Source organism: Falco punctatus (assembly GCF_963210335.1).
Source record: "Falco punctatus genome assembly, chromosome: 8".
In the NCBI taxonomy this organism is placed as follows: domain Eukaryota; kingdom Metazoa; phylum Chordata; class Aves; order Falconiformes; family Falconidae; genus Falco; species Falco punctatus.
In genome coordinates this window covers 43,082,130-43,110,004 of record NC_137588.1, presented here as the reverse complement: position 1 = coordinate 43,110,004, position 27,875 = coordinate 43,082,130, and the positions used below count along the sequence as shown (strand labels likewise).

At 51.8% G+C, this 27,875-nt stretch overlaps 1 protein-coding gene across 3 annotated transcripts; it reads right to left on the bottom strand.

The window, feature by feature from the left end:
• Positions 1-705: 705 nt before the first annotated feature.
• On the bottom strand, positions 706-27,875 carry GALNT5 (polypeptide N-acetylgalactosaminyltransferase 5). 3 transcript variants are annotated; one of them, XM_080399280.1, is made up of 10 exons: positions 16,646-27,875; positions 11,827-11,993; positions 9,478-9,597; positions 8,935-9,070; positions 8,437-8,556; positions 7,827-7,944; positions 7,306-7,641; positions 4,025-4,105; positions 3,067-3,228; positions 706-1,295 (listed from the first exon to the last, which is right to left on the bottom strand). In XM_080399280.1, exons 1-10 carry the CDS (start codon positions 17,812-17,814, stop codon positions 1,155-1,157), a joined length of 2,550 nt encoding a protein of 849 aa, XP_080255406.1. In that variant the 5' UTR covers positions 17,815-27,875; the 3' UTR covers positions 706-1,154. The 3 variants fall into 3 exon arrangements, with proteins under 3 accessions (XP_080255406.1, XP_080255407.1, XP_080255408.1); XM_080399281.1 differs by having other exon boundaries at positions 7,318-7,641; XM_080399282.1 differs by lacking the exon at positions 706-1,295 and adding an exon at positions 1,303-2,700.

The window sequence follows — 27,875 nt, the reverse complement described above, 5'->3', positions numbered from 1 at the left end:
GAAAAGCCCTCACTGAGTTCAGCGGGCATTTTCATCCATCCCAAGTACTGGTGGGTAGATGTTTTGGGTTGTGAGATGTCCTGTTGGAGGTCTCTGCCCTCCCTCTGCCCATGGTGGGGGATGCTGTGATGGGGAGAGCTGCCTGGCTTGCACTGCCAGCCAGCAAAGCTTCCCTTGGGATGGCTCTGGCAGGAGCAGTGTGAGCCGCCCTGCTTGGGGCTGCACCAGGCATCATCAGACTCCAGCACAGGCACCAGTGCAAGCCAATGCCCCAACCAGCCGAGGGCCGAGGAAAGTGGCAGGGGTCCTGGGGGAAAACCCTAAAAAGCCATGGGGACTCGGGGACATGTCCCAGGGTGGGGACAGCCTGGCCACCCTGGGACGAGGTGCTCCCCAGCTGGCCTCTGGTGCGTGCCACTGGCAAGGAGCAGGATGCACCCCTGGTTCACCTCCCCAGCAGCTCCTCACCTCCAAGCAAAGCAAGGCACACGTCCTTGCTGTCCACAGGGCGCAAGCAAGGTTGCTTCTTCTGCAGTCCCTGGGGTACCTCATCTGCTGGGTGGCTTATCGACCCACATTTGCCTCCCATTATTAAAAGAAGGCTTTTTCGATATGCAATCGATTTCTAACGGAACCCTGATACTCATCTGTCAGAGGCAACGGGTCCCACAGGGCAGGATCCTGCAGCCAGACCCAGCACGGGCATGCCAGATGGATTTGTTTAATGCGTTGGTCAATAAACTTCCATTTTCTGTGGAAGAATAAGCAGCCCTATTTGCTGTTTGCAGACTACAGAGCCCTGGAAATATTCCTGTAGCTTATGCTGTTGTCCAGGAGGAACTGATGAAGGTTTGCTTACAGTATGATGGGAGACTTGAGAAAATATTTCCATTTAATAATACAGAAAATTATTTGAGTTTTTGCCAAAGTCTCCAACAGTGAAGGAAAAACACGCCTATCTGTTTCAGACATCGTCAGACCAGATGTGCTGCTCTTGGTATTCTGCTCTGTCAATGTACTGGTTTAACTTAAGGATTTCAATTATCATTTGGAAATGAACTTCCAGTTTTGTAATTGCTGTCACAAGTCGCACAGATGTCCTTGCTGAATTCACAAGATGAAAACACGGTGTTTCTGGTTCAACTGTGTTCCCTTCAGTCTGCATAGTAATTGCCAAACTGCCACTTTTGATAAGGATTTGCAGAGTCACAGGCATTTACCCTCAAGGCTTTGTGAGAGGGATCCACTTCCAAGCAAGCTGGCTGCTGGAGGTGCTCTGAGATGATGTGGTCCGTCTGCAGGGGAGAGAGAGAGGGCTTTAGGAAGGCTTAGGCTTTAGGCCTCATACAGCAGCAGCTCTGTTTTTCCACCACGAAAACTTGATTCTTTATGGTGTGCCCTTTTTTTTGCATTTCCCTAACATGCAAGATCCCTTTGCTGACTTAAAAGGGAATTTTGGGTGGGCTCCAAAGCCCGCACCTGTTGCTGAGCCAGGATCATACTGTACCTTCTGCGCCTCATGGGTTTTCGTTCACTGGAAATGGAAAGATTAGTTCTCTCACTGTCTGAGTGGTAATTACCATGCAAAGGAGATCACCCCAGATGGTAATTGCCATATCTAGGGGAACATACAGCAGGAGAATGATTTACAGATTTTGGACTTTCTTGGCTGATGAACTCAAGGCACATTTACTGTGCTGAAAAGGATGTTAGGTAACTCAGCGCTGAAGTTCAAATGCTGGGGCAATAAATTGGATTATGAAAGAACGAAGAGTCCGAGTGATCACCGTCCTTCTCTTTTCCACATCTGCTTGGCTTTGTCTACATAACACACATAGCCAGCAAGGTGATGCTGCAAGTGCTGCCAAAGGTAAAGGACATTTCCCTGTCACCGCCTACCATGGCAATACCTAATGAAATACTCCTGAAATGACCTGTAGAGTTTTATCTGGGAAAAAGCTGGATCTTTGTGTATACAGTAAAAGCACTTCACATCATTAATACACAATGACTGTGACAACAGAAGGTAAAGCATCGCAATTCCTTCAGTCAGAATTCAGCCACTGAGCTGCTCTTCAGACTTTATTGCTGGCACCAGTAAGGTTGATGTGACCATATCGACTGAGACGGCTGCCCCAGGGAGCGTGTCAGTGCCTGTGCCCGTGCTGTCGGGCAGCCAGACCCAACCCCTGCCATGGCTGGGAGCACCTGCCCATGTCCAGCCCCCTGTTATGGGGGAGACCACCAAATACATCTCACTCATGGCTTGAGGTGAGCTCAGGCTGGAACAGGAGACAAACACTGCCTGTGCACTGATAATGCTGCCTGTACTCTGAAATGAATGACAATTTTAATGTGTTTTTCACAAAATACCCAAGGTGAGCCTTGGTGCTGCAGCATTATGGCATTGGAAGTTTTATTTTTTCAGACTAAACAGGAATGGGAACTTGTCACTGTGATAAGTGTATAACTTAGCAACAGTTTTTCTTTCTTAAATATGAAGTATGCATTTCATAGCATTTTGGACTACTTACACCAGGCTGACAGAGATACAGTCGTGACTCTCTTGCTTTTTGCAGTGCAGGGAACAAATGTAAGTATCCATTATTTTCCTTTTCATAAATTCTTTCTTTTAGAAAAACAGGGAGCTGCGTGCTAATCAATAACAAGTCATCTCCATGTGAGTGCTATTGATGGTTTCTATGTAAAAATGGAGTTGTTTCGTTAGTGCTGTGTGGGCAGGGGCAGAGCCCTGCTGCAGCAAATGCCTCAGCGTGACCAGCATCTCCCCAGCCCATGGGCATGCGGTGTCAGGCATTGGGATGCACGTCACTTGGACTGGTGCAACCTGATGGCAGGGCATGCGCCGCTGTCCCCATGAGGAAAGGCAGCGGTGCTGGGCGACCAGTACTTAACTTCAGATGAAAGTGGGGGACCAGAGGGCTGGGGTACGCCCTGTGCCTTGCAACAGGCTGCAGCTGCCCATCAGTTTGCAGGCTGGCACGCTAACCCAAACCAGGAATGACGGGCTGCGGTGGGGGCTGCCCTCGCCACCGCCTCACTTACCAGCTCTGGCTGGAAGGCGGCCAGTGACCTGTGCAGCCACGTCAGGCTGCGGCTCCTGCCCTCGCAGTGGCGCAGGCCCAGCGACCCCGCAGCGCCGGCCGGGGCGATGCAGAGCTCTCCGTGCTGGATCAGCCTCAGCCAGGTGTAGTTGAACTTTTGGTTCTGTGGGGAGAGACAGGGGGGAAGCTGTGACCCCGCTGGCCTTCTGTCAGCAGGGCTGGCTGCTCAGGGATAGCAAGCAGCTGGCAGACGCTCCCCATCAGAGGCTCTCCTCACCTTCCTCCTGCCCTCAGCCAGGACTGGGGAATAAGGAAAGCTGTGATCCATGGGAAGATCCTTCCTATGGATTTACAGACCTAAAAAACGCAGGACAGCACAAGCGCAGGCTCTGGAAGTGGCTCCCACTGCAGCAGCCCAGAACCAAACCCGATTGCTGCGTGCTCCTCTGCCCTGCTGCCTCCCCTGGCTGCACCCCAGCACCGGGGGGCGAACGGATGAACCCCCGTATGTGACAGACCCCGACCCACATGCTGACCCGTGCCACTGCAGTGAGTGGCTAGCAGGGAACTGCCTAAGAAACACTGCCTATAAAGGAAGGGAAAGGTTGTCTGCAGCAGCTGCTTCCCATCTTGCAACAGAGTGTGGCTGGATGTTTTGCACACAAAACACAGGCTTGTATTTAAATGTTTCTTCCCATTTTCACGTGCAGGCTTGTAGCTTTATCAAACTTGAAAATTCCAGCTGAATTTGCTGGTTCTTGGAGTTGTTGCCTGGCTACAGGCTTTGCAAACGGGCAATTCCTGCCACTCGCTACTCCCAGGCATCGTCTGGCCGTGTCCCCTGGTGGGAAGGACTGCATTAGTTCTTGGGGAGGGGGCAGGTCACTATGGGAGATACAGCAGCTCTACGCCATGCACTAAAAATAGTATCACACACTTCATATGCAGGGTATCCTTACCTTGTTGCTAACATCACATGCCTCAAAAGTCAGGGTGGTGTTTTCCACAGTGATGCATCTTGCCATGGCTATGTTAACAAGCTGGAAAACAGCAACAAAATGCAAACACAGACATAAATTCCCAAGGAAGAGGAGAGGCTGTTACACTGTAGTTAACCTGCTGGATTCACAGGACACTGATTAATGCTGTCCACTTAACCACACAAAGCAGAGATGATGTGTCATAGTCCTTGGAGTGGTATATAAATACACATCTGGTCCATGACGCCTGTTTTTCTACCGAGAGAAGCTTGAAACTGGACCTTTCCGGACATGTTCAAACTTCGATGACATACATTCTTTTTTCGGGTTTTTTTTGGACATAGCTCATGCTCCTGTTCTGCAAATCCCCAAACCAAACAGCTCCCAACAATAACAACTTGCAGAATCCCTTCCCATTGCCACACCGTGAAGGAGGCGAGCTGCCCCCGAGAGCAGCTGACGCAAGCGCCTGGTGGTCCCATCCTGGATCTGCCCAGTCCCCTCCCAGCTGGGGCACAGGGCACGGCGCTCCGACCGCCCATCACGGACCCCGCAGCCAGCCCGAGGGAACAACTCCGTCACCATACACGATGCGCTCAGTGCCTCACCCCGAGGTAGCTTTTCCTGTTTTCCATCTAGGTTAGATGTCTTGGTACCCAACCTCAACGGGGAAACGTAGAGGTGGTCCCCCAAAGCGGGGAGCCCTGGCAGGCACATCACCGTTAAGCTGTTTTTAACTGAACTGCCATTACCTTGCACTGGTGAGGAGAAAGAGGAGTGAGCACTGCACCTTGGGTAGCGCAGACCAGATGTCTCTCCGAGTGTGCGTATTCGGCCCCCAGCTCGCTGCGAGGGAGCATCAGGCTCTGCTCCTTCACTCGGCTTCTCCTTGCTCTTTCTCCCTGCCGGCACCCCGCTGTCGGGCCAGCACAAACATCCACACATCGTGTGCTCTGCAAGAGGCATTTTCTTAATGCCGTTTGTACGACATGTTCAGAGGTTGCTCACGAGTACGGGAGATTATATGGGAAAGCTGGAAACACTGAGATTGAGCCCTGCCAGCCCCCTCCGGTCCCTGGGCTGAAGCCCACCACACTGCAGGGACTCACGGCCATGGACGGCTTGGTCGGTACTGGCATCGGCTCCTCAGTCAGCCCTGGCAGTGCTGCAGTTGGGGCTGCTCACACCTCCCATGCCTTGCAAATGTCGTTTCTTCTCTTTCAAAATTTCTGTCGAATTTATGAATTAATCCCAGTCAATAACTAGGCTATTCAGAAAACAGTTCTCAAGAAACTCTGGACAGTGTTCAGCACAGCTGGAATTTGCAGAGCTAGCTGAAAAACAGATTTTCCGCCCTACTAAGTTTTGAGAATGAAGATAAAAGAGCAATTCAGGTGGCCTGATTCCGGACAAAGTAAAGCAACATCCTGGAAATTTTCACGAACACCTTTGAAAAGCTGAGGTTTTGGTTAAGGTGAAACAGAAGTCTCTCTGTATGGTCTAACTGCTTTGTACTGAATTTGACATGAAGATTTATTGCTCTGATTGGAACAAAGGAGCTGAAAAAGTAAGTATTTCTCAAGGATTTCCCATTTTTTTTAATGTTCTCAAGACTGTTACTGCTTATTTTTTTAAAAAAATGTCACTTAAGGAGATGTTTCACTGAAGCCTTCAGTCTAATCCAAATGGTGCTTTCTAGAAGGCAATGCACGGATACAGGCTCTCAGCCACACAAGTTTCGAAGCCCCAGCAGACAGCCCATGGTTTGTGTGCTTCCAGTCACTCAGAGGCAGCAACCGGCCACTGCAGTCCCACCAAGACAGACAGATACATCCAAATGGATCCACTGCTCATCATCTGCTGAAGTGCCTGAAACCAGCAGTTTCCCACAGCTCTTGCAGGAGTGCCGACAGGTCACTCAAAGGAAGCATGGCATCCCTCCCTGCGCCCTCTGCAGAGCTGCCCCCCCACACCTTCACGGCTCCATCATAAAAGCTGCTCACTGACTGCAGCTGGCAGAGAGCCTGACTTGATCCCCAGGGATCCCTGTGATAAGGAACCTTCATCTTATGCCCCTGGCCCACAGAAAAGCCTGAAATGCAGCCAAATGGTTGCTGTACTTTTTCCTGGCTCCCAGAAGGGCCAGTGCAGTGGCTGGAGGCTGTGCTCCTTGGCAGGGACTGAGGGGACAGACAGTTCTTGTTCTCAGTCCCTCAGCTGCGCCAGCCCTGTGCTCACCAGCTCCTGGCCACCTCCCCTGGGCAAGTATCACTCCTGCCATGGCACTGGGAGATGGAAGTGGGTGGGGATGTCAGCAAACCCTTTAGTTTTCATTCCTGGCATTGCTGCAATCTTTCTGACAAAGCAGATATTTCACTTTTGTTATTGCAATTGTAACTGGTTTGCCATCAATGTTGTATCTTTTCTAGGGAGAACATTTGACATTTCTGAATGTTCCAAGCAGCAGCCAATATTGTGCTGAGGCTCAGGGCTGGGCCAGATTCAGAACCCAAATTTTATTCTTGTTTTAATTCACCATTTAATGTTGGTGAAGCGACACTGAACACCCAGGGGCACAAGCAGGACCAGGTGCCAGGTAGCACCACAAGTTTCCTGGCACGGAGATGGAGGGAGGGATGGATGGTGAAACAGAGCCTGACCCTGCCATGCTCGTCGGCCACCTGGCCAGCAAGGGGCTTGTGGAGGCAGGACTTCATCCCAAATGGACTTTCAGGTGTTCTCTGCCCACTGACCCCTCCTAAGGCAAGGCTTCACCTGCACTGGTGACATGCCAGGACTCTTCCAGGCTGCTGCCTTGCCTGTCTGCAGGCAGGCAGAGCCTCTGCCTTGCACAGAGGAAAAGCGGATTTCTGCTGCGCTCTGCTGGCAGCAGAGCACCGGTACAAACCCTGTCTGCGCCTGGGGCTCCTGCCCTTCCCTGCCCAGGCACCGCTAAGCCGCCCAGAAAAGTAATTTCTCTCCTGCTTTGGCCAAAAAGCTGTGCTAGCAGGAAGGATGCTGGACCTCCTGCCCTGGAACTGCTGCATGGGCGGCTCACCTGGTGTTTAAACACTGAAGTAGCTCTTGGAATGGTGACCTATTTCTTTATAAAAACACTGGGGAATCCAGACCACCGTGACATTAAATACTCAAAAATGTCACCCAATTCCCAGGAAGCAACTCAGAGACAGCGTACTGGGATGCTACCAAGTGTCTAGCCAGCCACTGGAAACATGTTTAAATGAAGGACAGCAAGTCACCTGGCTACGTACCAGCCCACTGGCTTTAACCAGGGGAGCTTCCAGGTCCGGGTAGACGTTCTCCAGGTACCACCGGAAACTTTTGCACTGAAGCTTCTTTCGCAATTGGATTTGTTGAGTCAGGTCGCCCACATCCACGTTTTTCAAGATCAAGTGGTAAGCATGGCCATAGAATAACTCCTTGTACTCGTCCAGCCAGACCTCTGCAACACGGGCCAAGTTCCTCTCCACCGTTCTCACACGATCTTTTGGGAAGGAATAAGGATTGTCGTTCCTGAAAATGTGCCCGACTCTGGAGCACGGAACAATCTCAATCTCGCCTCCACACATCCAGACCTGAGAAAGAGGGGTTGCTTTGATAGAAACATGGGCAAATGTCAGGTGCTGGCTTTGTGCAAGCCAGAAAAGCAGAAAACTACGTAAACTGCCAGGAGAGATGGGGTCTGCAGCATGGGGCTGTCCCTGTGGAGACCCTGGCTCAGCCAGGCTGGCAGGGATGCAGGCGTGTGACAGTGACGTACCTTGAATGAAATCTCCATATTTTCACCTCCCCAAACATCCAGTCCAGGGTCGTACATTCCCAGCTCAAAAAAATACTTCTTATCAATGGAAAAGAGGCCACCTGCCATGACCGGGCACCTGGGAACAGAGAAGCCACACAGCCTGTCAGCTGGTGGGGAAGCACCTGTCCCTTTCGCCTTCCTTGGACTAAGGATTCATGGAGAAGCTGTGGGCTACGAAATGCTTGGGGATGGTGCCTGAGCCTGCACTTACAGAGACAGCAAGGACCACTCGATTTGTCACTTCGCTGCAGGCTGACAGACGCAACGTTAAAATAGATATTTGGGTGGCTTTACCCAGTCTGAAAGCTGTAACAGGGCATGGAAGGGAAAACGCAACAGTACGTTCCCCTGGCCACGGCAGCACCAGCGAAATGCCAGCAGTGCCGCAGGAGGTAAGAACGGCTCGCCGGGCTGTGCCTACATCTGGTGATGTGATTGCCCACAGTGTACCACTGCCTCCCTTGTCCTTACAAAGGAACAACACTGGGCCTCGAAGGAGCCTTTGTTGCTAAATTATTAACAAAAGAACAGGTTGGTTCAGAAAGGTCTCACATTTGCTTTTTTTTACCTTATTATATCAGTTTCCTTGATTTTATTTTTCTCAATGACCTCTTGTGGAATCTGTCTCCATCCAAAATTCATTGGCCAAGTAAAAATCCCACGCTGAAAGTTGTCCACGGTCATGTAACTAAATGGAGAAAAGATCAGGATGACTAATTCTGAGTCACATTCCTGATTGAAATGTCACCCTTAATGAATGAAGATGAGTATCTGTACATAATTAAAACAGGATTTTAACAGATTTCATTAGGAATCTTCTTCATGTATTAAAAGTCATGGAAAATGGGAAAAGGTGTGTGTGATAAATGAAGGGGCCACGTCCACTGCTAATGTTCACTTCTGGTGTACAGCAACATTATGCATCTCTTGTGACATGCTGCTGAAGGCCAGTAAGGAGGTCTACACCTGTGTCTGTCTGTAATTATATGTTGGTGGTCCCAGTAAGAGGGTTTTCTCAAGCCACTGGCATGGACTGTGGGTTTCCCGGGGGCACAAGCTGCCTTACCTCATGTCCTTGTCACTGATGACCTCAATGACGGGGCAGGCGACCTTGGCCTGGCTCAGGCGGACCCTCTCCAGCAGCGGCTCCAGCCACCCCACATTGCACTCCACGTGCGAGTCCAGGAATGTCAGGACGGTGCCTGCGGCAGAGACCAGGGCAGCATCAGGCAATCAGGTACCCCATCCCCATTCCATGCTGGCCAGCCTCCCTGAGTGCCCCACGGGCTCAGGGTGCTGCTGCTGGTGCCACGACCCTCCACGGCTCCCAGAACGGTCCCAGCCATAGCCCAGAGCATGCTTCCACTGCTTGGCCATTGCAGCAGGTGAAATGGGGCAGCTGCTGGGAGGAGATCCCAACTGCTGCTTGCCAGGGCCATGCCAAGGTGCTGGACAATCCACAGCTCATCCCCTTGTCAGACCCCTGTGTTTCGCATACTGAAGAGATGCCCTTAACTCATTGGGAGGGGACTAAAACTTGGTGCTGGAGATGGCTTATCAGCACCTCTGGCAGGGTCCAGGCATGGCTGTAAAATGGTTTTTGTCCTACCTTTAGCAATCTCTGCTCCTGCCAACCTGGCCCGTATAAGACCATGCCTCTCCTTGAGATGGAGGATCTTCACTTTTGGGAACTGTGACATGTACTTGTCCAGCTTCTCCTTGAGGTACTCTGCAGAGAAGGAGAAGGAGAGGGTGAGGATGACTTACCCATTTTGCACTCACTTCCAGGGTGAAAAGCAGTGGGTCAATTTTCCCTGGAAGCACCTCCAGACACACCAGGGTCCTCAGGTCTGGGGCATGAACATCTGGGCACAGCTGTAGGGCTTCTGGTGCACAGCACTGCGATCTGAGCCTGCTCTCTGGTGAAACTCCCAGCCGCATCGCTGCCAGCAGGTTTACGCTGAAGTTGATGAGTTTAAAAATCTTTGTTGGAGACGTCTCTCCGGGTACTCTGGGACAGGTGTGCTGCTTGGTCCTGGGGGCTCGCCACGGGCTGCCTGGCTGCCCTGGATCTGCCCCTCCAAAGGACGGGCTGCAGGTGTTAGTATCATCTCCTGCTCCCTGCATGGTGGGTGGCTGCTGTGCATTGGCACAAACCCAGCAGCCGCAGCAAAAGCGGACCCATAACCTGGTGCTGGGTGAGCGCAGTGACTCACTGCATGCTGAAGACATGGAAAGTGGAGAGCAGCAAGTGCAGGGCTTTTGGCGAGAGGCCATCAGCAAAATCCCAGTGGCCCCACTTGGGTAGTTCACGATCCAAATCAGATATCAAACGGTTGTTCAAAGACTCCAAAATGAGCTTTTTTTTTTCTTCATTGCAGTATAACTGCAATTAAAATCTGTTGTAAATTTTCTTCCGTTGCAAAAAAAAAAAATTTTTGTGCTTTACAAATTTCTCAGTAATAAGCACCACATTTAAAGACTCGATCCAGGTTTAAAGTGCACAAGGGTTTGCACATCTCTACTTTTCAGGCTGCTTTTGTCGTGGTTTCCTGTGGCTGTGGAGGCAGCTGGTGGTAAACTCTCAGGAAGGAGAGGGTATGAGAAAGTGGTCTGGGGGACTTGAGCGCCTGGTAGTCCAGTTCACAGATGGACTACACAGATGGAGCCCAGGAGCCTCTGCCGTGGTGCTGCGGCTGCTGCTGCTGCTCCCAGCATTTCATTTGGAGCCAGCCACCACATCATTCAGGCTGTGGGGAGGACCCTCGACCTCCCTCACCAATGGGCTTCATTGGTGCTCTTCAGTTTTCTTCAGAATGTAACTGTCTGCATTTCAAAAGCCAGTTGAAAGCTTTAAAAGGTTCCAAAAGTTAAATATTTGTGGACGGGTTTGCTGTAAGTTATTGCTGCTGCTACTTGGATAACAGCAATGCCAAGCACAGCTCTCTGTAACTCCCCTGCACTCACCAGGTTTTTTTTGGTGGCAAACCCAGTGTTTCATATATTTGCTGGCTAACAAGCAGACATGAAGGGAAACCATAGGGAGAAAGTAAAGAGGAAACTTGAAAAAATGCTTTTGAGGGGAAGTGGTATGAATATGTTTTAATGATAATTTTAAAAAGTATCCAACTGAGTCTTTTTCCTCTTTTTTGCACCTATTCTTTTGTTGTACTGTAGGCTCCTTGCACATGTGGCATGAGCTCTGAAGTTCATCTGAGACAGTACTTTCCCTGAAGAACCAGCAGCTGGAAAATTACATCATTCCTAAATTTTTAAGGGCTGAAGTCAGCAGAGAGCCAAAGCATTACAAAGCAGAGGTTCAATATCATCTGAAATGCCTGAGTACGCATGCAAAGCCCCTGTACACGGGCAGATGCCTGCTCACCAGTGCTTTTACTGCAACTACTCTGTTCTCTGAGCAACCTGGGAAGTGCGAGCTGTTCCTCCCCTGCCACCAGTACTGAAAACATGGGGCACTCATCTGGAAACTGCACAGAGAAGGGTGACAGCATCTTTATGAATGCACAAGCCCCTGAGCTGGGATGCCCCTAAGATGGATGGGTTGGGCAGGACCAAGCTCCCTGGTGCTCCCGGACCACAGTGCCTCAGCCAGCCTCCGGCACACGCAGTGCAAGAGTGTGAACTTAGTGATGCACAGTTGTAAGAATAGCAGCTGTTTAAGTGAGTGAATTGGGATGGGAGAGACGTGAATGATAAAGTCTGGCAGGGTGTTATGCAAGAGCTGCAGCTTGATGCCCCACAGCCATCCCCAGTGCCCATCTGGCCTCTGATCCCCCTCATCTGGAAAGATAACAGCGCAGGCTGTGGACGCACTTCAGCACATCAAAAGGAGAAAATGCAATTTCTCTCTGCTATTCAGAATTGAATTACAGAGAACAAATTGCATTTTGGCCTCAAGTTATATTAGTTTCATAAAGGTAGAAGAAGCTTCACCTACCTTTTGTGCTGAAGTCGTCCACCAAAATGACTTCTTCAATCAGGTGCGGAGGAGATCTGCCAAGGACGCTGTGAACGGAGCGGAGGAGGGTGGACCACACTTCATCCACAAAGCACATGATGATGGTGGTGGTCGGGAGGTCATCATGAACCTGCTGCTCAGAGCACCTGCAACGGCAACAAGGGCTCTTAGGTGATGGCTGGTCACACTCCAGGCTTAGTGTTTTCTGCGAAAATGCACTGGGAGGGAGGAAATGCCAAATGTGAAATACAGAGGCAAAGCCAAACATGAAATACGGAGGCAAAGCCCTGTAATGAGACTTTGTCAGGAGAGGGAGCAGGGGGGTGAATGGGGGGAGCTCCCCACATGGTCCTGGGGACCCTCATGGGCAGCTCCACAGGACAGGACCCTTTCTAGCAGGGACCTCTTTTTAACTCCCAGCCCCCAGGGAAGAATCTCTCCTCTCCATGAGCAAACAGTGCTGGTCGTGAGGCCGATCCCACTCTGCACCACTGGTCTGGGGGACTCCTGCAGGGAAAGGGTCCTGCATGCTCCAAGTGCCCACAGGACTTCAGATCCCAGGTGGCGTGAGATAGCCTCATGGGAAGAAAAGAATTGGTATTACGATGAAAATGCGGGGAAGCGGTCCTTATGTCCATGAAGGGTTACTCAGTGCACCAACTTGTCTAACATGCAGGCAGCAAGGAAGATTCTCCCCATCCAACTTCTGCACCTCACTCAGGGGATCGTGGAGGACGGGAAAACACTCAAGTGTCCAAACTGCACACACGATGGTACTGGCAGGTCTGCTCCCTGAGCACCCCGTATCTGACACTCTGAGCACCCACGCCTCCCCAGGGACACCCCGGCCAGCCAGCTGTGCCCTGAGCCCACGTGCAGGGGCTCTGAGCGGCACTGCTTCCCTTGCCAACAGCCAGTGATATGCATCGGCAGATCTGAGGAGTGATAAAAATTTCTCCTGGCTCTATGGGTTTGTCATTTTGTTCTGCAACAGCCAAAAATGCAACATCTGGGTCAAGCCTGTGTCTTCAGTGTTTGAACAAAAGGTCGATGAGCATCTTTTCTCATCCTCCATTTGCAAGTCAAGCACCACTTTGCTGCGTGCTTTGGGGAGTGGGGCTCCCTCAGCTCCCTTATCTCCGAGTGGATCTCCAGGCCTGCAGAATGCCTGGCAGAGTGCTCCTCTCCCCCAGAACACCTGGTTTATCCCAGAATACCCATGAATTTCTGGCACTTGCTTTCTCTCTCACGTCAGTGAGCCGAAGCCTGATAGCAGGTTTTTCCCTTGTCCTTCCAGAGCAGACCTCCTGCAGGCTGGACAGGCACCAGCCTACCTGCGGATGCAGAAAATTAATTTCTCAGTGATCACCCAAAACCACTGTTCACTCTGCTGTCAGCAACAGACAGAAAACAGGGACAGGTACATGGGAGCGTATGGAAAATTGACTTCTTCTTCCATCTCAGTGAAGGGGCCCTTGGGTTTGGCAGCTGCTGGCTCAGATGCTGACACCAGGCTCAGACCATGTGGTGTTTTGAAGAAGACACAGAGGTATTTCAGGGCCTCACAGCTAATCAGAAGTGCTCTGGGTAAGTAAAAATAACCCCAGAATTGCTCTCTGTCGCAATCCCTAGGACATGTCTTTCCTTCTCCTTCTGCAGCCTGGGCAGCAGCCAGGGCTGGCTCAGGCAGGATGGGACGGGCTGTTTGATATGGTTTGGTTGGAAACCATAAGGGTGTTGGCCCGTGGTGATGGGACCTCTCTGCAGGATCAGGAGCTGCTTTGGGCATGCTGGCAGGACTCCCGGGGCCAACAGAGAGAAGGCAGGGACTGAACCACTGGGGAGGTCACTTGCAAGAAGGAGACAACAAGGGACAGCTAAACTAGGAGAATAGAGACAAACTGTAGTTGCTCCTACAGCAAACCCAAGGAGGCACCTCCTGGTGGGAGGAGGGACAGGGGCCATGGATAAGGCAGGAGAAGCTGCCGAGCACAACAGCTTTCATTGCATGGAGAGAGGGATGTGAGAGCAGCTGAGAAAACACAGCCAAGCCCCAAGCCGCGAAGGCTGCGTGCAGCCAGGCAGTACCTGCTAAGAGCACTTTTCTCTTTAGCCCCTTCATTAGCAGCAAAAAGGCTCTTGGCCAAGGGCTGCGCGTACACCCCAGGCAGCTGGAAAGCATCCACGCAAGGGCGATGGGAAACCTCAAACTGAGGAATCTTTTTCTCCCTTCTTGCCTAAAAAAGTAGGATTTCTAGGCAGCGAGCAATGGGTTTGTTATTGCTGACCCCCAGCTAAAGATATTTCACCATGTCCTGTGTGAGTCTGGGCTTCATTTCTTTCCTAACTATACACATAGACGCACATACATATGTATTTGTATATATTTGCATACAATACTTAATATATATGACTAATGTTAAGTAGAAGCCAAATCTTCTCAAAATTCCAACCCTAAACAGTCATTTAAACAAAAACAGCCCAAAGCCTTTATGTTCTGTTGACATCACTCTGAAAGTCAGCAAAATGTAGGCTCTCAAGTTGCTGAGGTTGCTCAGGGAGAAGGTCCCCTTAGACCTGCTGCCCCTGAGTCTGGCAGCAGCTTGGCGCTGAAAACCTGAGCCAAAGGGTGCCCAGCCCCATCCCTCCCCACGCCTGCCAGCACAGGTGCTAACCTACCCCGACCGTACCGGACCGTACCGCGCCTTGCAGCATGCAGTGACGGGTTTTTTGCCAGGCCAGGAAATCTGGGTCCCTGTCTAAACCCCGATAGCCTGAAGAAAAGAAGCTATGGCAGTAGCTTGGGGAGAGGGCAGAGGCATGCAGGGACCTTCGCTGCCGCTGCTGCAGTGTTGGGCTGAAATGGGGCCCAGGGCTCCCAGCCAGGGCTCCGCAGGGAGCACTCCCTGCAAGCCTCCTGACCACCTCCACCTGCATGGCTCGTGCAGCTCACTCCTCCTTGGCAGGACATTTACTGCACGCACTTCTGCAGAGGCAGCGGTGCTCGGCAAGTGCCAGCACGGTACACAAAGCTCAGAAAGCAGCAAGCATTGCACGTGGATATGCAGATTGTGACAGGATGAGTTTCCTGTTGGGCAAATTTCAGTGGTCTAGTCCAGTACCTCAGCAAGGATCACAAGAGGAACTGGGGTCTAAACTGGGAGAGGCTGGAAGACTCCAGCAAAAAACGTAACACGCTGTTTGATCCCCAAGAGCTGCCAACAGCTGATGCCATGAGCTGGCCCTTACAGCCCAATAGTGCTGTGCCAACAGGCTGAGGGCAGAGCTGCCCCGGCAGCACACATCCCCAGGCAGCGCCAGCAGGGCACACAAACAGTGTGTTTGGCCAAGGCGTTCCCCGTGACACCCAGCAAGCAATGCTGTCTCCTCCTGGGCAGGTACTTGAGTCACCGGAGGCAGGTGGGCTGCTCTTACAGGTGCTCCTGGGAGGTGGTTTCTGCTCCACAGCTCCAGAGCTTTGCTGTCAAAGACCAAAACACAGTGTTGGCTTTGAGCTGCCACGGCTCTTTTCCTGTGCACAAGTGGCTTCTGCAGCTGGCATCCTCTGCCCAACAGAACGCTGTCCTAGTTGTCTTCCTCCTTCCCTGCCCCGTTTCTTCCCGTGTAGGGCCTCACCTCACCGGCAAGCGCCGACAGCTCCATGGGAATGTCTGTGCATTGTCCTGGGGGATGGGGGACAAACACCACAACTCCCATCCCACTGTACCCATGGCCCACAAGCCTGGGAAGGGGGACACAGGAGGCTCTCTGCATAAGGCAGGTCTCTCTCACCTGCCAAGCGGCTGAGAAATATTTGCAGCAGGAAAAGCAGGAAAAAAAGAGAAAGAAGCCTACCTGAACTGGCGCCTTCCCTGGACCCTCCCTGCAGGAGTCCAGGCACAGCAGCTCAGGGGAGGAAGCCTCTCCAGACCCTCACCCCTCCAGCCAGCAAGGCACTGCCCACACCTTACCTTCTTCTCTTCTCTGGGGCTACAGGGAAGGAGGGGCTTTTTTGAAGCCAAATACTGAGATCTGCAGAATCACCTACACATTTTGTGGGGACAGCTGTAACCGGATGAGCATTTTCCAAATCAAAACTCTGCATCCCTCCCATGGACCCCAGTCCCCCGAGCCACCTCTGCAGAGTGGGTACCAGTGCTCTGCAGCGCAAGGGCAGCGATGCCACTGGTCCACACAAAGGAGCATCCCCCAGATCGCCTCAGCTGCAGGCTGGTGTGTGCCTGTTAGGTAACGTCAAAGTTGTAAGTGCTCAGCACATGGTTTTGTCTCCTGTGGAGGCTTTTAGGACCACAGTGGGCCCCCCGGGCAGGGGGGGCTGTTGGGGTGCCTCTGCCCCAAGGGAAGGGCAGCGGCAGCTTGCAGGTGTGAGCGCACGTCTGGGCAGGGGGGGGCTTTGCTACCGAGACAAACTGACAGTGTGCCAGAGCACTCCAGGAACCAAATGCACGAATACTGAAACCAAACAGCGCTCAGGGATGCACCAGGTAAAGCAGACGAGAGTGTTTTAAGGCACGAAGAGGCTTGAGCCCCACTACCTGCCTCATCTGCCCCTGCCTCTTTGGATGGCAGGGCTTGGCGCGTTAAGACAATCTGCAAACTTTACCCAGTTTTATGTTTAGTAACAAGCAGCTCTTACCTGGAAAGGCAAAATCCATCTCATGGCTAGCACGCATGAAGCGAGGGCCTCGGCAGCACGCCCAGCGGCCCTCCCCAGGACCCACCGAGCAGGTTCCCAGGGGCGCAGCGCAGGTATTTGTGCAAGGGAAGCAGAACTTACCTGGCAGGCCTGGTGTCCGCTATGGCTCGGTCTACGGGGATCAAATCACTGAGGTAGACATTAAAGTTTCCTTCTTTCCATCTGCTTTTTGCTTCATCTTGTTTATCATCAGGGACTGCAACGGGATGCCCAAACTGGCCGGGAGCTCGGGGGTCTCTTGGGGCAAGAGTCGCATCCACGGACAAGACCCTGTGTGTCCCCAGGCTCCTGCCACCTGCCCGCTCCTGTCCATCCTTGCCAGCGGCAGGTGCCCCAGGAGCTGCTCCGTGCGTGGCACCCGGCGTCCGTCCCCTCGGCGCCGCAGCCCCGGTGATGCCGTTCACAGCGTGGGCATCGTCGCCATTCTCCTGCGCTCCTTGCCGCTCATTGTGCTTCTCTTGCCTCTTGGCGATGCTCCCCGCAGACTCGAAGCCCAGCCGTGGGACTGCTGAGCTGCCGCGTTTTGCCCCTTCTTTGCTAATAAGGATGAAGCTATTTTGGGGGGAAGTTTCTTTCACTCCCACTTCTGCCTCCCCCCGCCCGGGCAGGGGTCCCAGCCCCGCTGGCAGCACCAGGCTGGCTGCGCCCAACGTGATGGCGGGCCGCTGCCGGCTCCCGTCGGCGGTGCGCCCGGGTGTCCCCGCCACCGTCACCCCGACGCCAGCTCGCCGGGTGGGCTCGGTGCGCCCGGGGGCCGGCGGGGCTGGGGAAGGGGGCTCGCCGGGGGGCGGCGGGGCCTGAGGCCGCGATAGCGACGCCTCCCGCTGCTCGGCTCCGGCGGGGCCCGTCACAAACTCCGCCGCCGCCGCCGGGGCCCCTGCGCCGCGCCCCCAGCCCACAGCCGGCCGAGCCGCGGGCCGCCCCCCGGCCTGCCCCGCCCGCTGCCCCCTGCCCCCGGGGGCGGAGGGGGGCCGGGGGCGCTCCCGGCGGGCTGCCCGGGCGTCTGGCGTCGCTGCGCCGCGGAGCCCCGCGGGGTCGGGCCGGCTGCTGCCCGCCGGGGCCTCGGGGCCGCGCCAGGGCCGCCCCCGCTGCCGCCCGCGCTCCGCCGCCTCCTTCAGCAGCCGCCCGCCGGCGTCGCCGAGGGAGAGGCGGAGCGCGGCCATGTCGAGGAGCAGCCAGACGACGGAGGCGGCGAAGACGAACGCCAGCGCTCGGCCGCTGCCGCGGAAGAGCCGTCGCAGCCCGCTCATCCCCGGGGCTGGGCGCAGGGAGCCGCCGGGCCGCCGCACGCCGTGCCCGGGGGGAGCGGGGGGGCCGGGCCGGGCCGGGCCCCTCTCGCCCCACCCAGCGCCGGCAGCCGGCGCGTAACCCAACACCGGGCCGGCGCGGGGGGCCGCGGGGGGCGGCGGGGGCTGCCCGAGCGGGGTCTCGGCGGTGCCGAGCTGCCGCGGCCGCGGGCCGGGCCGGCGTGGGAGCGCGGGGGGCTCCGCACGCTGGCACAGGACCCCCGTGGGCTGGAAAACACGGCTCGGGGGGTCCCTGCCAGCCCGGCGCGGGCACGCTGCCCTGCCCGGGAGGCGCCGTGCCACATCCCGGGGTCCCCGTCGAGCACCTTCCCTGGGTGAGGGCCTGCGGGGGGGCCGCCCTGTGGGCGCGGGACGGGGGCTGTAGGGTCAGCGGGGGGCGGCCGTGCCAGAGCTCGGGGTGCCGGCACCGAAGTGGAAGGGGAAAAAGCCTGAGCTGGTCGGCGCTGTGCAGCCCGGTTGAAGTCTGGCTTTAATAAATCCCAAACCAGCGCACGGTGTCCCAATTCACAGAGCAGGAGAGTTTTATTTATTTTAAATCAAGGGCTCCGACCCACGGCAGCGCGTGTGAATATTGAAAGGAAAATAAATGGGGGGGGGGGGGGATCCATTCATATTCATACTTGAAAAAAATGGGAATGTCAAAGCCCTGCCTACGGTTATATTGTGAGGTCGAAAACAAAAGAAATGGCAATTCTGTTGTTTTTCCAAGGCTTTTCTTTGTAAAGCAAACTCCCCTCAGACGTGGCAGGCAGTTCCGATTTCAGCAGGATTTGTGTGTGTGGATGGTGCAGGCTTCAGGACTCTCAGCAAGAGGGAGTGACGGATAAGGTTGCAAAACAACTTAAAATGAGTAGGTGTTGGAGAGCAAGGAAGCTTGGAGTCAAGTTTATACTTAAGTAATGCCTTGGGTTTAGAAATAAAAACTTAAGATAAACCACAGACTGTGGGTTCATCATTCACTACGCTGGCGCTGTTTTTCCATTTCTGTTTTGTTTCCTTCCCCAGCCATTGCTGACCGTCTCACCCCTCAGCAGAAGTGCTCCGGATCCCGCTCCAGTGCACCATCCCACCACCCCGGCACAGCCAGGGTCCCCACAGGTGGGACCCTGACTCCGTGCCGCAGGGCAGTCCGTGTGACCCCGCCGGAGCCACCCAGGGGCACAGCTTGGACCGGCTGCAGCTCTGTGGGTGCCTGCCGGTGGGCAGTGAGTCCCCCCAGACCTGCCGGTGGGCAGTGAGTCCCCCCAGACCTGCCGGTGGGCACTGAGTCCCCCTGGACCTGCCGGTGGGCACTGAGTCCCCCCAGACCTCCGTCCCGGGAGCTGCGGGCAGTCACGTTCCTCTCCTCTGCAGACAGGGAAGGCTGGCCAGCCTTTTCCCTGGTAGCTGGGCACATCACCGGCAAGGAGAGAGACCCGAGGTGCTCCTCTAAGCTTCGGTGTCACACTTAGGAGCTATGACAAAGTCGTTGCTGTTTTGGTATGGTCAGACATTCCCTCTGCTAACTCTGCGCTTTGGCTCTCCTCCCTGGCAAGTATAAATGTTCCAGATAGTTGAACAGATTCCTTGACACAAGACAGCTGCTTTTGTAGGGAGAAATTAATTTAATCAAGGCTACTCCATCATTAAAATAATCTGAAGTGTCAGACAGAGAAGCACAGAAACGCACTAACTTGAAGATGAAAACTCAATGTTTAGTGTCCCAGAAGATGAAGTAACATTATAATAAGTCACTGTAGGTCTCAATATAATATTTTAGTGAAGTAAGAAAAAATAACTATTGACCAAAGTCAAGTCGTGAAGGAATGATCTCTTGCTAAAGCCTGGCTGGCTTGATAAATAGTATTTCTTCTCTGGAGCATAAGAGACATTGCAGAGTCAGAGACAACACAGTGGTCCGCAAAGGGCAGGATTAGGCGTGTGTGGTTGATCCTACCATGCAGAATACAAGGGCCCTTTTGGCTGAAAATAGCAGGAAATAGTGCAAACAAATAGTGCAAAAAGCCATCAGGCTCTTCCTCTTGCCATGAGACAGATTCTGCTATGTATTAATTATTGGTTACTTAATTACTTCTCCATTATAGATTACCGCAGTGTACTCTTCATGGGCATCTGGCTTGGGTATGGACACAGGTACTGCATTAAGGAAATCATGTAGGAAAAGACATTTGTTTAAAGAAACCTGCTCTGTGCGCAGCAGGGGCCAGCGGCAAAGCAGACACATTTCAGCATGAATGGGAACAGAAGGGGAGACCTGACAATCACGGATCTTACTCAGAAAATGGTATACGCATTTGTGTGTATAAAATTTAACCTATGAATATAGCAAAGGTGACGCTAGAGCAGGTAAATATTTAACTTGTAGTAACCTGCCAGAAGACCGGGATACCTTTCTGTGCTGCTGTTGCAGCCGTACATACACGTGGCCACGTTTTGCTGGGGGAATGGCCCTACACACTGCTGGGGAGCAACTGCTCAGCTTTGTGACCCCAGAGGAGTGACGTCCCCGTGGTGCCAGCTCTGGGAGCTGAGCCCTGTCCCTGCGGCTGGGCCGGGGCCAGGAGTTTTGACAGCACGACTCCTGCTCGAGGCTGCGGTAGCTCAGGCTGCTCCATCATTGAGTGCTTGAGGGCTGCCCATGGTAACAGAAGCTATTTTAAATGAAACTCAGTGGTTTAGATCTTCCTTATTTTACTTTTAACTAACTTAAATGCTTCCTTCCTGAGCACAAAAGCGCCAAGTTTTCTGCAGCCTGGCATGATGCTCAGGCAAAATCTGGCAAATGATCCTTAATGAAAGCAAAAGAGAGAAACCAGGGAACCCTGATGGAAAAATAAGTGAGGAGGGCAGAAGAGAGCACGCAGAACGTCTACGCAGGCTTTTGCCGGTTCACAGTGCAGGATGTCTCCATGCACTGCAGGCATCTAGGTGGCCATCATACCAAGGCAGTTAAAGTGTCATCAGGTCTGTTGCCCTCCAGATGGGACAGTCTATGGCTGAGGTAGGAGTCAGGAGGGGACTTCTGCCCACAAATCACTGGTCTCAGCTGCAATTTGCCTGGGGAGGTGCTTGAGTCCTTGTGGGCTGGCCTCTGCCCAGCTGGCACTTCCAGAGCTGCAAGACCTTCCCAGCAGGTCCCCAAGACAGGTCCTTCCCTCCTCTGTCGCAGGACCATGGGCACCTCACGCATTACAGCTGTCTGGTAGCACCGGCTCCTTCCATCTACTTCATGTCGTATCTTCATACATGTTTCAAGCTATGAAATCTTGGTGGTTTTTTTCTGAAATACAACCATACCTACCAAATGTCAATAAACTGCTAGAATAGTAGTGAATTATTTGTGAATGGTTTGTGCATTAAGATATTAAGTTCCATAAGTTATTAATTGTGCTAAGACTGATATGATAAATCTCTCTCTCTCTCTCTCTGTCCTCTCTGAGGTCCTGCTGGCTTTTGAATCTGCTAATTAAATTTAATTGAATTTGACAGAAAGATACATGACTTGAGGATCTTAAGTACCCAGGTAGGGGAAAGAAAGCCCCAGCTCAGCACCCCTCTGAAAGAAAAGGGGAATGCTCTGCTCCTATATTAGACATCAGAGAATCCACACAGGCAGCCCGTGACAAGGGACTCAGCTGCAGGGTGCACTTCTTTGCCCTGTTCAGCAGGGATACCCGGCACCAGGGAATATGAAGGCATGGAGAACAGCATGTTCCTCTGCTGGTGGAGCTACTGGGGTGGTGTGGCACACGTTTGCCTCCCTGGGCAGCGCTGCAGGTGCCAGAAACCCAAACCTCTGAAGTTTTTCCAAGGAAGCCCTGGCAAACGCTGGCCCTGCAGCGAGGGGCAGAGTCGACTATTTGTGTGTCAGCAGGTGTTTGTGCTGCAGAAACAAACGCCGGCCATCCCCAGGGCTGAGCCTGCTCTGCAATACAATTCACAACTTTCCATTAAATCACTTTCCAACTATAAGTTGTTAATGTAACGAGGCACTAGGTATGTGCGCTGTATAAACACAGATGTGTCCTACGGTATGTTGGCAAATAGCAGATAAGCCTCAAAACTTGGATTGAGACTTGGTTCTCATGTACCTGTCAGAGAGAGGAGTTTTACCTTTGCTATGCGTTTGATTGACAGTCCAGTCTGTAAGTTACTAATTGTGACCTCCGCGGTGGGATATCTTATTTCTCTTACTATGGAAATTTAGTCAGCAAAAAATTAGGGAACACTGAACTTAAGAGCCCCTGGTAGTTCATCTGTACTGCTGGGGCATTTGATGATTTTCTTGAAGCCTCCACATACAGCAATTATACAATTTATATTTACAATGTACAAAATATACAATGTATATTATAGCAATTATACAGTCTGACAAGAATGGAAACTTTGGCTTTGAAAGAAAAGTTTATGGTTGCGTTCCACAGGGAAACCGCAAAGCTGTAGATGTAGAAAACTGGGAAATACCGGGCAATCCTTTGCTGGATGCTTGAAAACCTGAAGTTTAAGAAACTAAAGTTTACATTTCTAGTTTGAAAGGTTTCTGGATTTTTAAGCTGACCTCATTATTCTGGGGGTGGAGTGATTTTTGGTGCATGACGGCAGCAAAGCTCTATTTTTAGATGGCTGTTTGCACAAAGTATGATTGAGAGCAGCTTTCCCCAAAATGGAGTTTGTTGTGTAATAACTGATTAGAATAGCCATTTATGTTTATTTTTTTTGTTATAAATAGTGACCTAGATTGACTGTGGCTCTCGTGAAGCACGCTGCCATTACGTGCACAGGGATGCACGATGGGTGCAAGGATGCTGGCAGGGCGGCTGGGGTACCCAGCACCAGGGGAGTGTGCTTGCAGCGCCTTCACCGGCATTGGGAATGGAAGTAGCAGCAGGGCTCGGTAATTTGCATAGAGGTCATGTTTTGCTAATATGTTTCTTGTAGAAGCAGACAGCATGTAAAAGAGGATGGTTAAAACCTGACCCAGCAATGTTTTTAAATTTCAAATTATGCATAAAGTATGCATTAAATTAATTAGGGAATTCATTAAGAAGAGGGAGTAAAGAAACTAGTTAGCAGTGTGCAACATTTAGTAATGTAAGCCATTTTCTATAATTGTTATATATAATTTGTCTCATAACATTATCCTTTGATAAATTATTGCAGCATAATATGATATATGTAGCTTATTAACAGTTTCATTAATTAATATTAGAGCAAAGACACTCTGAAATCTGGTACACATAAGAACAAATGTTGAAGCAGATGGTTGAAATTAGTGAAATGCAATCAGTTGCTGAACCCTTTTACCTAATTACATTATTACATCAAAATAGTTAAACTAAATTTGTCAAGTTGTCGGCAAAGCGCTGGAATGTTTGGAGCCGCTGCCACAGTGCGGGGATCACCCCAGGCCCCACCTCCCTGCGCGGCACAGGGACCCTCTGCTGGGTGCAGTGCCCCTGCGCCATCCCCGCACCCGCCGGCACACCTCGGACCTTGCCACCCTCACTCCTCACCCGCATCCCGGGTTGGCCTCCTCTTCCTCGGGGCCCCGAAGAGCATTGTTTCCCTCGCCTTCCCTGGGCAGCCTCGCCATGCCTGGGCACATGTCCCCAGGACTGCGCAGGGACGGGGCTGGGGTCAGCAGTGCTTGCGGGGTTTGGTTCAGCTGGGTCAGGGATGGAGAAAAGGGTGTGAGCAGCGGTGATGGGTACGGGGATACCCAGCTCAGCTGTGTGGGAGATTACTTGCTCTTGGGAATCCTCCGTATGGTAGGAGGGTGGTCTATTAAAAGCAGGGCTCCACCTTCAGGGTCATAAGTAAATGGTAAAAATTCCCAGGAGCAAGGGCATGCACTGTAAAACCACTGTGAGATACAGCCTGGGATTCTTGGCCACGTGCTGCAGAAATAGGAAATCCCAGGTCTGACCAGGAAACAGACTGGCCACCGGAGTAACTCCCTCTCTATGCATGGACTTCTGTTGTGTTTGCAGGGGAAAACTGCACCTGGGTTGCTATCATCAATTTCTGAAGACACTCTCAGCAAAGAAAAAGAAGGGATGCCAGCCAGAGAGGTGGTGGTACCCACGATGGGGAGTGATGGCAGAGGTCGTTTGCATGCCTTGCACCTCACTCCGGAGGAAACCGGCCTCAATAGACAAGTCTGAGCACGCTGACAGCAGCGGCCCCGGAATGGAGATTTGCTGATTCCAGGTTTCAGAAGGAAAGACTCTAACTTCCCAAATGACTTTGCGATGAGGAGGAGATCTGTTCAGAGGGAAGCAGAAATGCTGCGAAGTGAAATGGCTCTTGCAACGCCTGGCTGTACCAGTGCAAAATGGGTCTGTAGTCCCCTTGTCCGGGCCAGGTATGGCTGGGTCGCTTCCTTTCCTTGAGGCAACCTGGAGGTTTTTTTGGACCAGGAGCTATGAAAGAAAATTTGGAAGATAAAACCAAAACCAAGTGCTGGACAAACAGTGCCTAGATCTGCTGGGGTGCTTGAAGCACAAACCTCAAGCCATGAACTCAGTCAGGATGGGCACCTGCATTACTGCATGCTGTGAGCCAGAAAGCTTCACTGACAGCCCGTTGTGCAGAAATTTGTATAAATAGGTTGTATGTACTGCTGTGAGGGTAAGGATGGGTGAGGAATCCCAAGCGTGGCACTGATGCACACTGCAGGTACTGTGTTCCCAGACACAAAATACGTTCACACAGTACAGTTCTGCTGGTGCAGACAGATTTACAGCAGCGTCTTCTTTAAGCTTCCTGAATTCTTTCCTTTTATGCCTGACTAAACCCAAGTAAATACGAAGCACATAACTTTCCTGCGTCCTCACAGCCAAACTACCTTGGGGTAGCACCCCTGGGAGTGTACCATTCCTCTTCCTCCAGACCAAGCGTTACCCAGGGTCTAATCGTCTCGTCTTTCTGCTGTGTAAGGGCCAGCCTTCCCTTCCTGACCAGCGAGCTTCCTAGAGGGGCAAAGTTACCTTCCGCAGAGGATTTCAACACTTTGGCAACTTTGAGCTCAATTTACCATCAAAAGCATCCAAATTTGCAAGAAATTTTCAGAAGAAAATGATCACTTAGAATCACTTCAAAATAGAGTATTTCATACAACAAAATATAAAAGAAATTACTTTCAAAATTGTTAAAGGAGGAAATTTAGAAAAGAAACAACATTGTAACAAAATTAATTTTGATAGGACTGTTTTTTTCTTTTTTTTTCCTCTCTTTTTCAGCAAATGAGCACAGCTTCTGGAGGGTGGGGTGGACCCTGCTCCCCACCTCTCCATCCCATCCACTGCAACCCTTTCCCGGGCTATTCCCATCCTGGCCCACCGGTTAGGGAAAGCCAGTCTTGCGCCAGTCCTTCCAGCTGCCATCTGTTAGACTCCTCGGGGGGAAAGCTGTCCCCTTTGCTGGGACACCCCCTGCACATCCGTGCAGCTACCAGCTGCCCTCTGCACATCCCGGTCCCCATCTTTCCTTCCTGTCACTCCATGCACAGGGTGTACCCCAAAACACCAGGGTGGCTGCAGAGTGGAGTTCCTCAACCCTGCCGGTGGGGTGGCTGTGGAGTGGGCGTCCCCAGCCCTGCTGGTGGGGTGGCTGCTGAGCAGGGGGACCCCAACCCTGTGAGTGGGGCAGACCCCGGCCATTTGCTCAAGGCGGCTGCTCCTTCTGCATGCGAGGATGGCTGCCCCGCCATGAATGCATTAGCAGGAGAGTTCAACCTTTCATTCTCAGCCTGATTAATGCATGGACGGATCCAGATTTTTGTAAATATATACTTCTGTATGTGCTCAGCTCATGGGGCAGGGGGTTTGAAGCCTGCTCAAAATAATTATTTAATATTTGAGGTACTTGACAGCTCACCTCAGCTACACATTATTTTCTTTGCCTCCTGCCCAAAAGGCTAAAACCATTAATAAAGATAGTGAAAGTGCTGGTTCTATAGAATGAGTTATAGGTGTGCAATCATGTACACCCGTGTTTGCTGGTGGCAGTGGACATTAGCACCAAAGCCAACTTACCTCTAATATTTGCACGAGCAGGAGCGGGCACACATATGTTAGTGAACAGCAAATACAAGGGGACTGGGACATGGCTGACCTATATCGCCAGTGGGAACTGAGGCAAATCTCTCCAAACACTGTTTTGGGGATGTCTGGCTGGCTGCAGGCACACTCCATCCCGTCGAGGCCATCCTGCCGCTCCTTCCCTGTGCAGCACCTGAAGTGATACGGAGAGCCTCAGCAGCGGCTCTCCCGCCTGCTCCCGCTCCCAGCGAGCCGGGCACCTGGAGTTTTGGTGTGCAGAGACTCTTCTCCCACCCTTTGATTTTTTTTTTCCTCTGACATCCAAGTGATGTTGGATGAAAGGTGCAAAAGCATGTGAGTAAAGCAGGACATAAAATCTGGGGGCAGTTCCAGCAGGTGGGGAAGAAAGGCCTGGTTGTGCCCCTGGAACACGCAGCCCGTTGCCATAAGTCTGGTAAAATGAGCTTGTAGAGTTGCTTACCTTTATCAATGTAAAATCAAAGATAAGCGTCTTCCTTCTGGGTCTCAGCTTATCCTTCATCTCTCTGAATGATAATGTTTTGCTGTTTGGGGACTAAAGCTGCTGGGTAAATATTTTAAAATTAGTAACTTCTTGCATTAGTTTCTGTACACGATCTTTTAGGAAAAGAGGGACATTTTCAGCAGTACATGGGTGCACCTTTGATCCCAAGTCCTGTGTCACGGCGTAGCAGGAGCAGCTCCCCATTTGTGTGTGAGGCAGGGAGGTGTGCAAGTTTGGTATTTCCTGCTGTGCACAGCATCACTTTTCTAGTGCAAAGTGAATATTTAGGATTTTGTATTCTTTTTTTACCATACATATTTCTAGGAAATACACTTGAAATGTTTTGGCCATTGATCTCGCTAAAGGCTTCAACTGAGAGAGAGGCAGAAATGAAAACTAGCAGGGAGTTCAAAAGGGTTAGTTGACAAAACTGAAATGGTTGGGTTTGGGTGTTTTTTCCTCACTATTTCCCTCTCTCTGGCGGAGAGCAAAGGTTTGAAAACCCTCTGTGATAGAATAGACCCCTGGACAGTTACCTGGAGCTACCTGCACTGTGAGCATCCTTCCTCCCGAGAGGAGCTGCTGCCCTGAGTGCTGCAGGCAGAGCACCTCTGCGCAGGCACAGGGAGTGCTGCCCTGCCTGAGCGTGACCCCGGCTCCTCCAGCGGTGAATGGGCTCTTCCCTTTGAGTGGTTCTTCTCCCCTTGAAGATGCTAGGCAGTGGGTGCTCTGTATCCTTAATTGCTCATGCAATACGTTAGTATTTTAAAAGCGCTGTAACTGGGAAAGCAACTGATAGCAGCAAATGTATGTTCCCTATATAATATTTTAACATATCACAGAAACGGATTAATCTAAAAAAAACTCCCATGAAATCCAGGGTAACCAGGTGGTCATTGTGCTTGACAGTCCTGTCCTGAGAATGAGTGACTGTGTTTTGGTAGTTTGATGGCTGTGAGATGATACATCATGTGAAGATTATCAACACGATCACCATAAGGCACTCTGTCCTTGTCTTGCTGAGCAATTCACATGCATGATGTCTAAGAAAGTAGGAACAATCAGTAATCTATTGCAAGCCAGGGAAAGTAATCAGTAATGTGTAATGTACTCTCCTTGGACTTGCCAATCAAAATGGTTTCCTAAGCAATTTCAAAAGCCCATAAGTTATTTAAGAATGAATTCCTGGTCTTGTTCCTGGCGTGTCCAAAATCAAGCCCTAAGTGTCCCCATCACACACCAGTGCCTATAGGAACAAACAGGCACATCAGGCTGCTGCTGATGACCCTACTGCTTAGAAAGAAGGAAGGAGATTAGAAAAGAATTGATATTTTAAAGTTGTTCTTTATCACAACAGTGGTAATAAACGGAGAAACCGATCCCTCCCACCGAGGTTGCTCAGGACTAGAACTGCCGGCGTGGGCCACGGACATGATGCA

What these genes read in the sequence shown, in the direction of transcription:
- GALNT5 (XM_080399280.1), bottom strand. Translation starts at nt 17,814, where the DNA reads ATGAGCGGGCTGCGACGGCTCTTCCGCGGCAGCGGCCGAGCGCTGGCG. An exon ending in GCGGACACCAGGCCTGCCAG is followed by an intron (nt 11,994 to 16,645) that starts GTAAGTTCTGCT and finishes TTGCCGTTGCAG; the next exon opens with GTGCTCTGAGCAGCAGGTTC. An exon ending in AAGGAAACTGATATAATAAG is followed by an intron (nt 7,945 to 8,436) that starts GTAAAAAAAAGC and finishes CTCTGTTCCCAG; the next exon opens with GTGCCCGGTCATGGCAGGTG.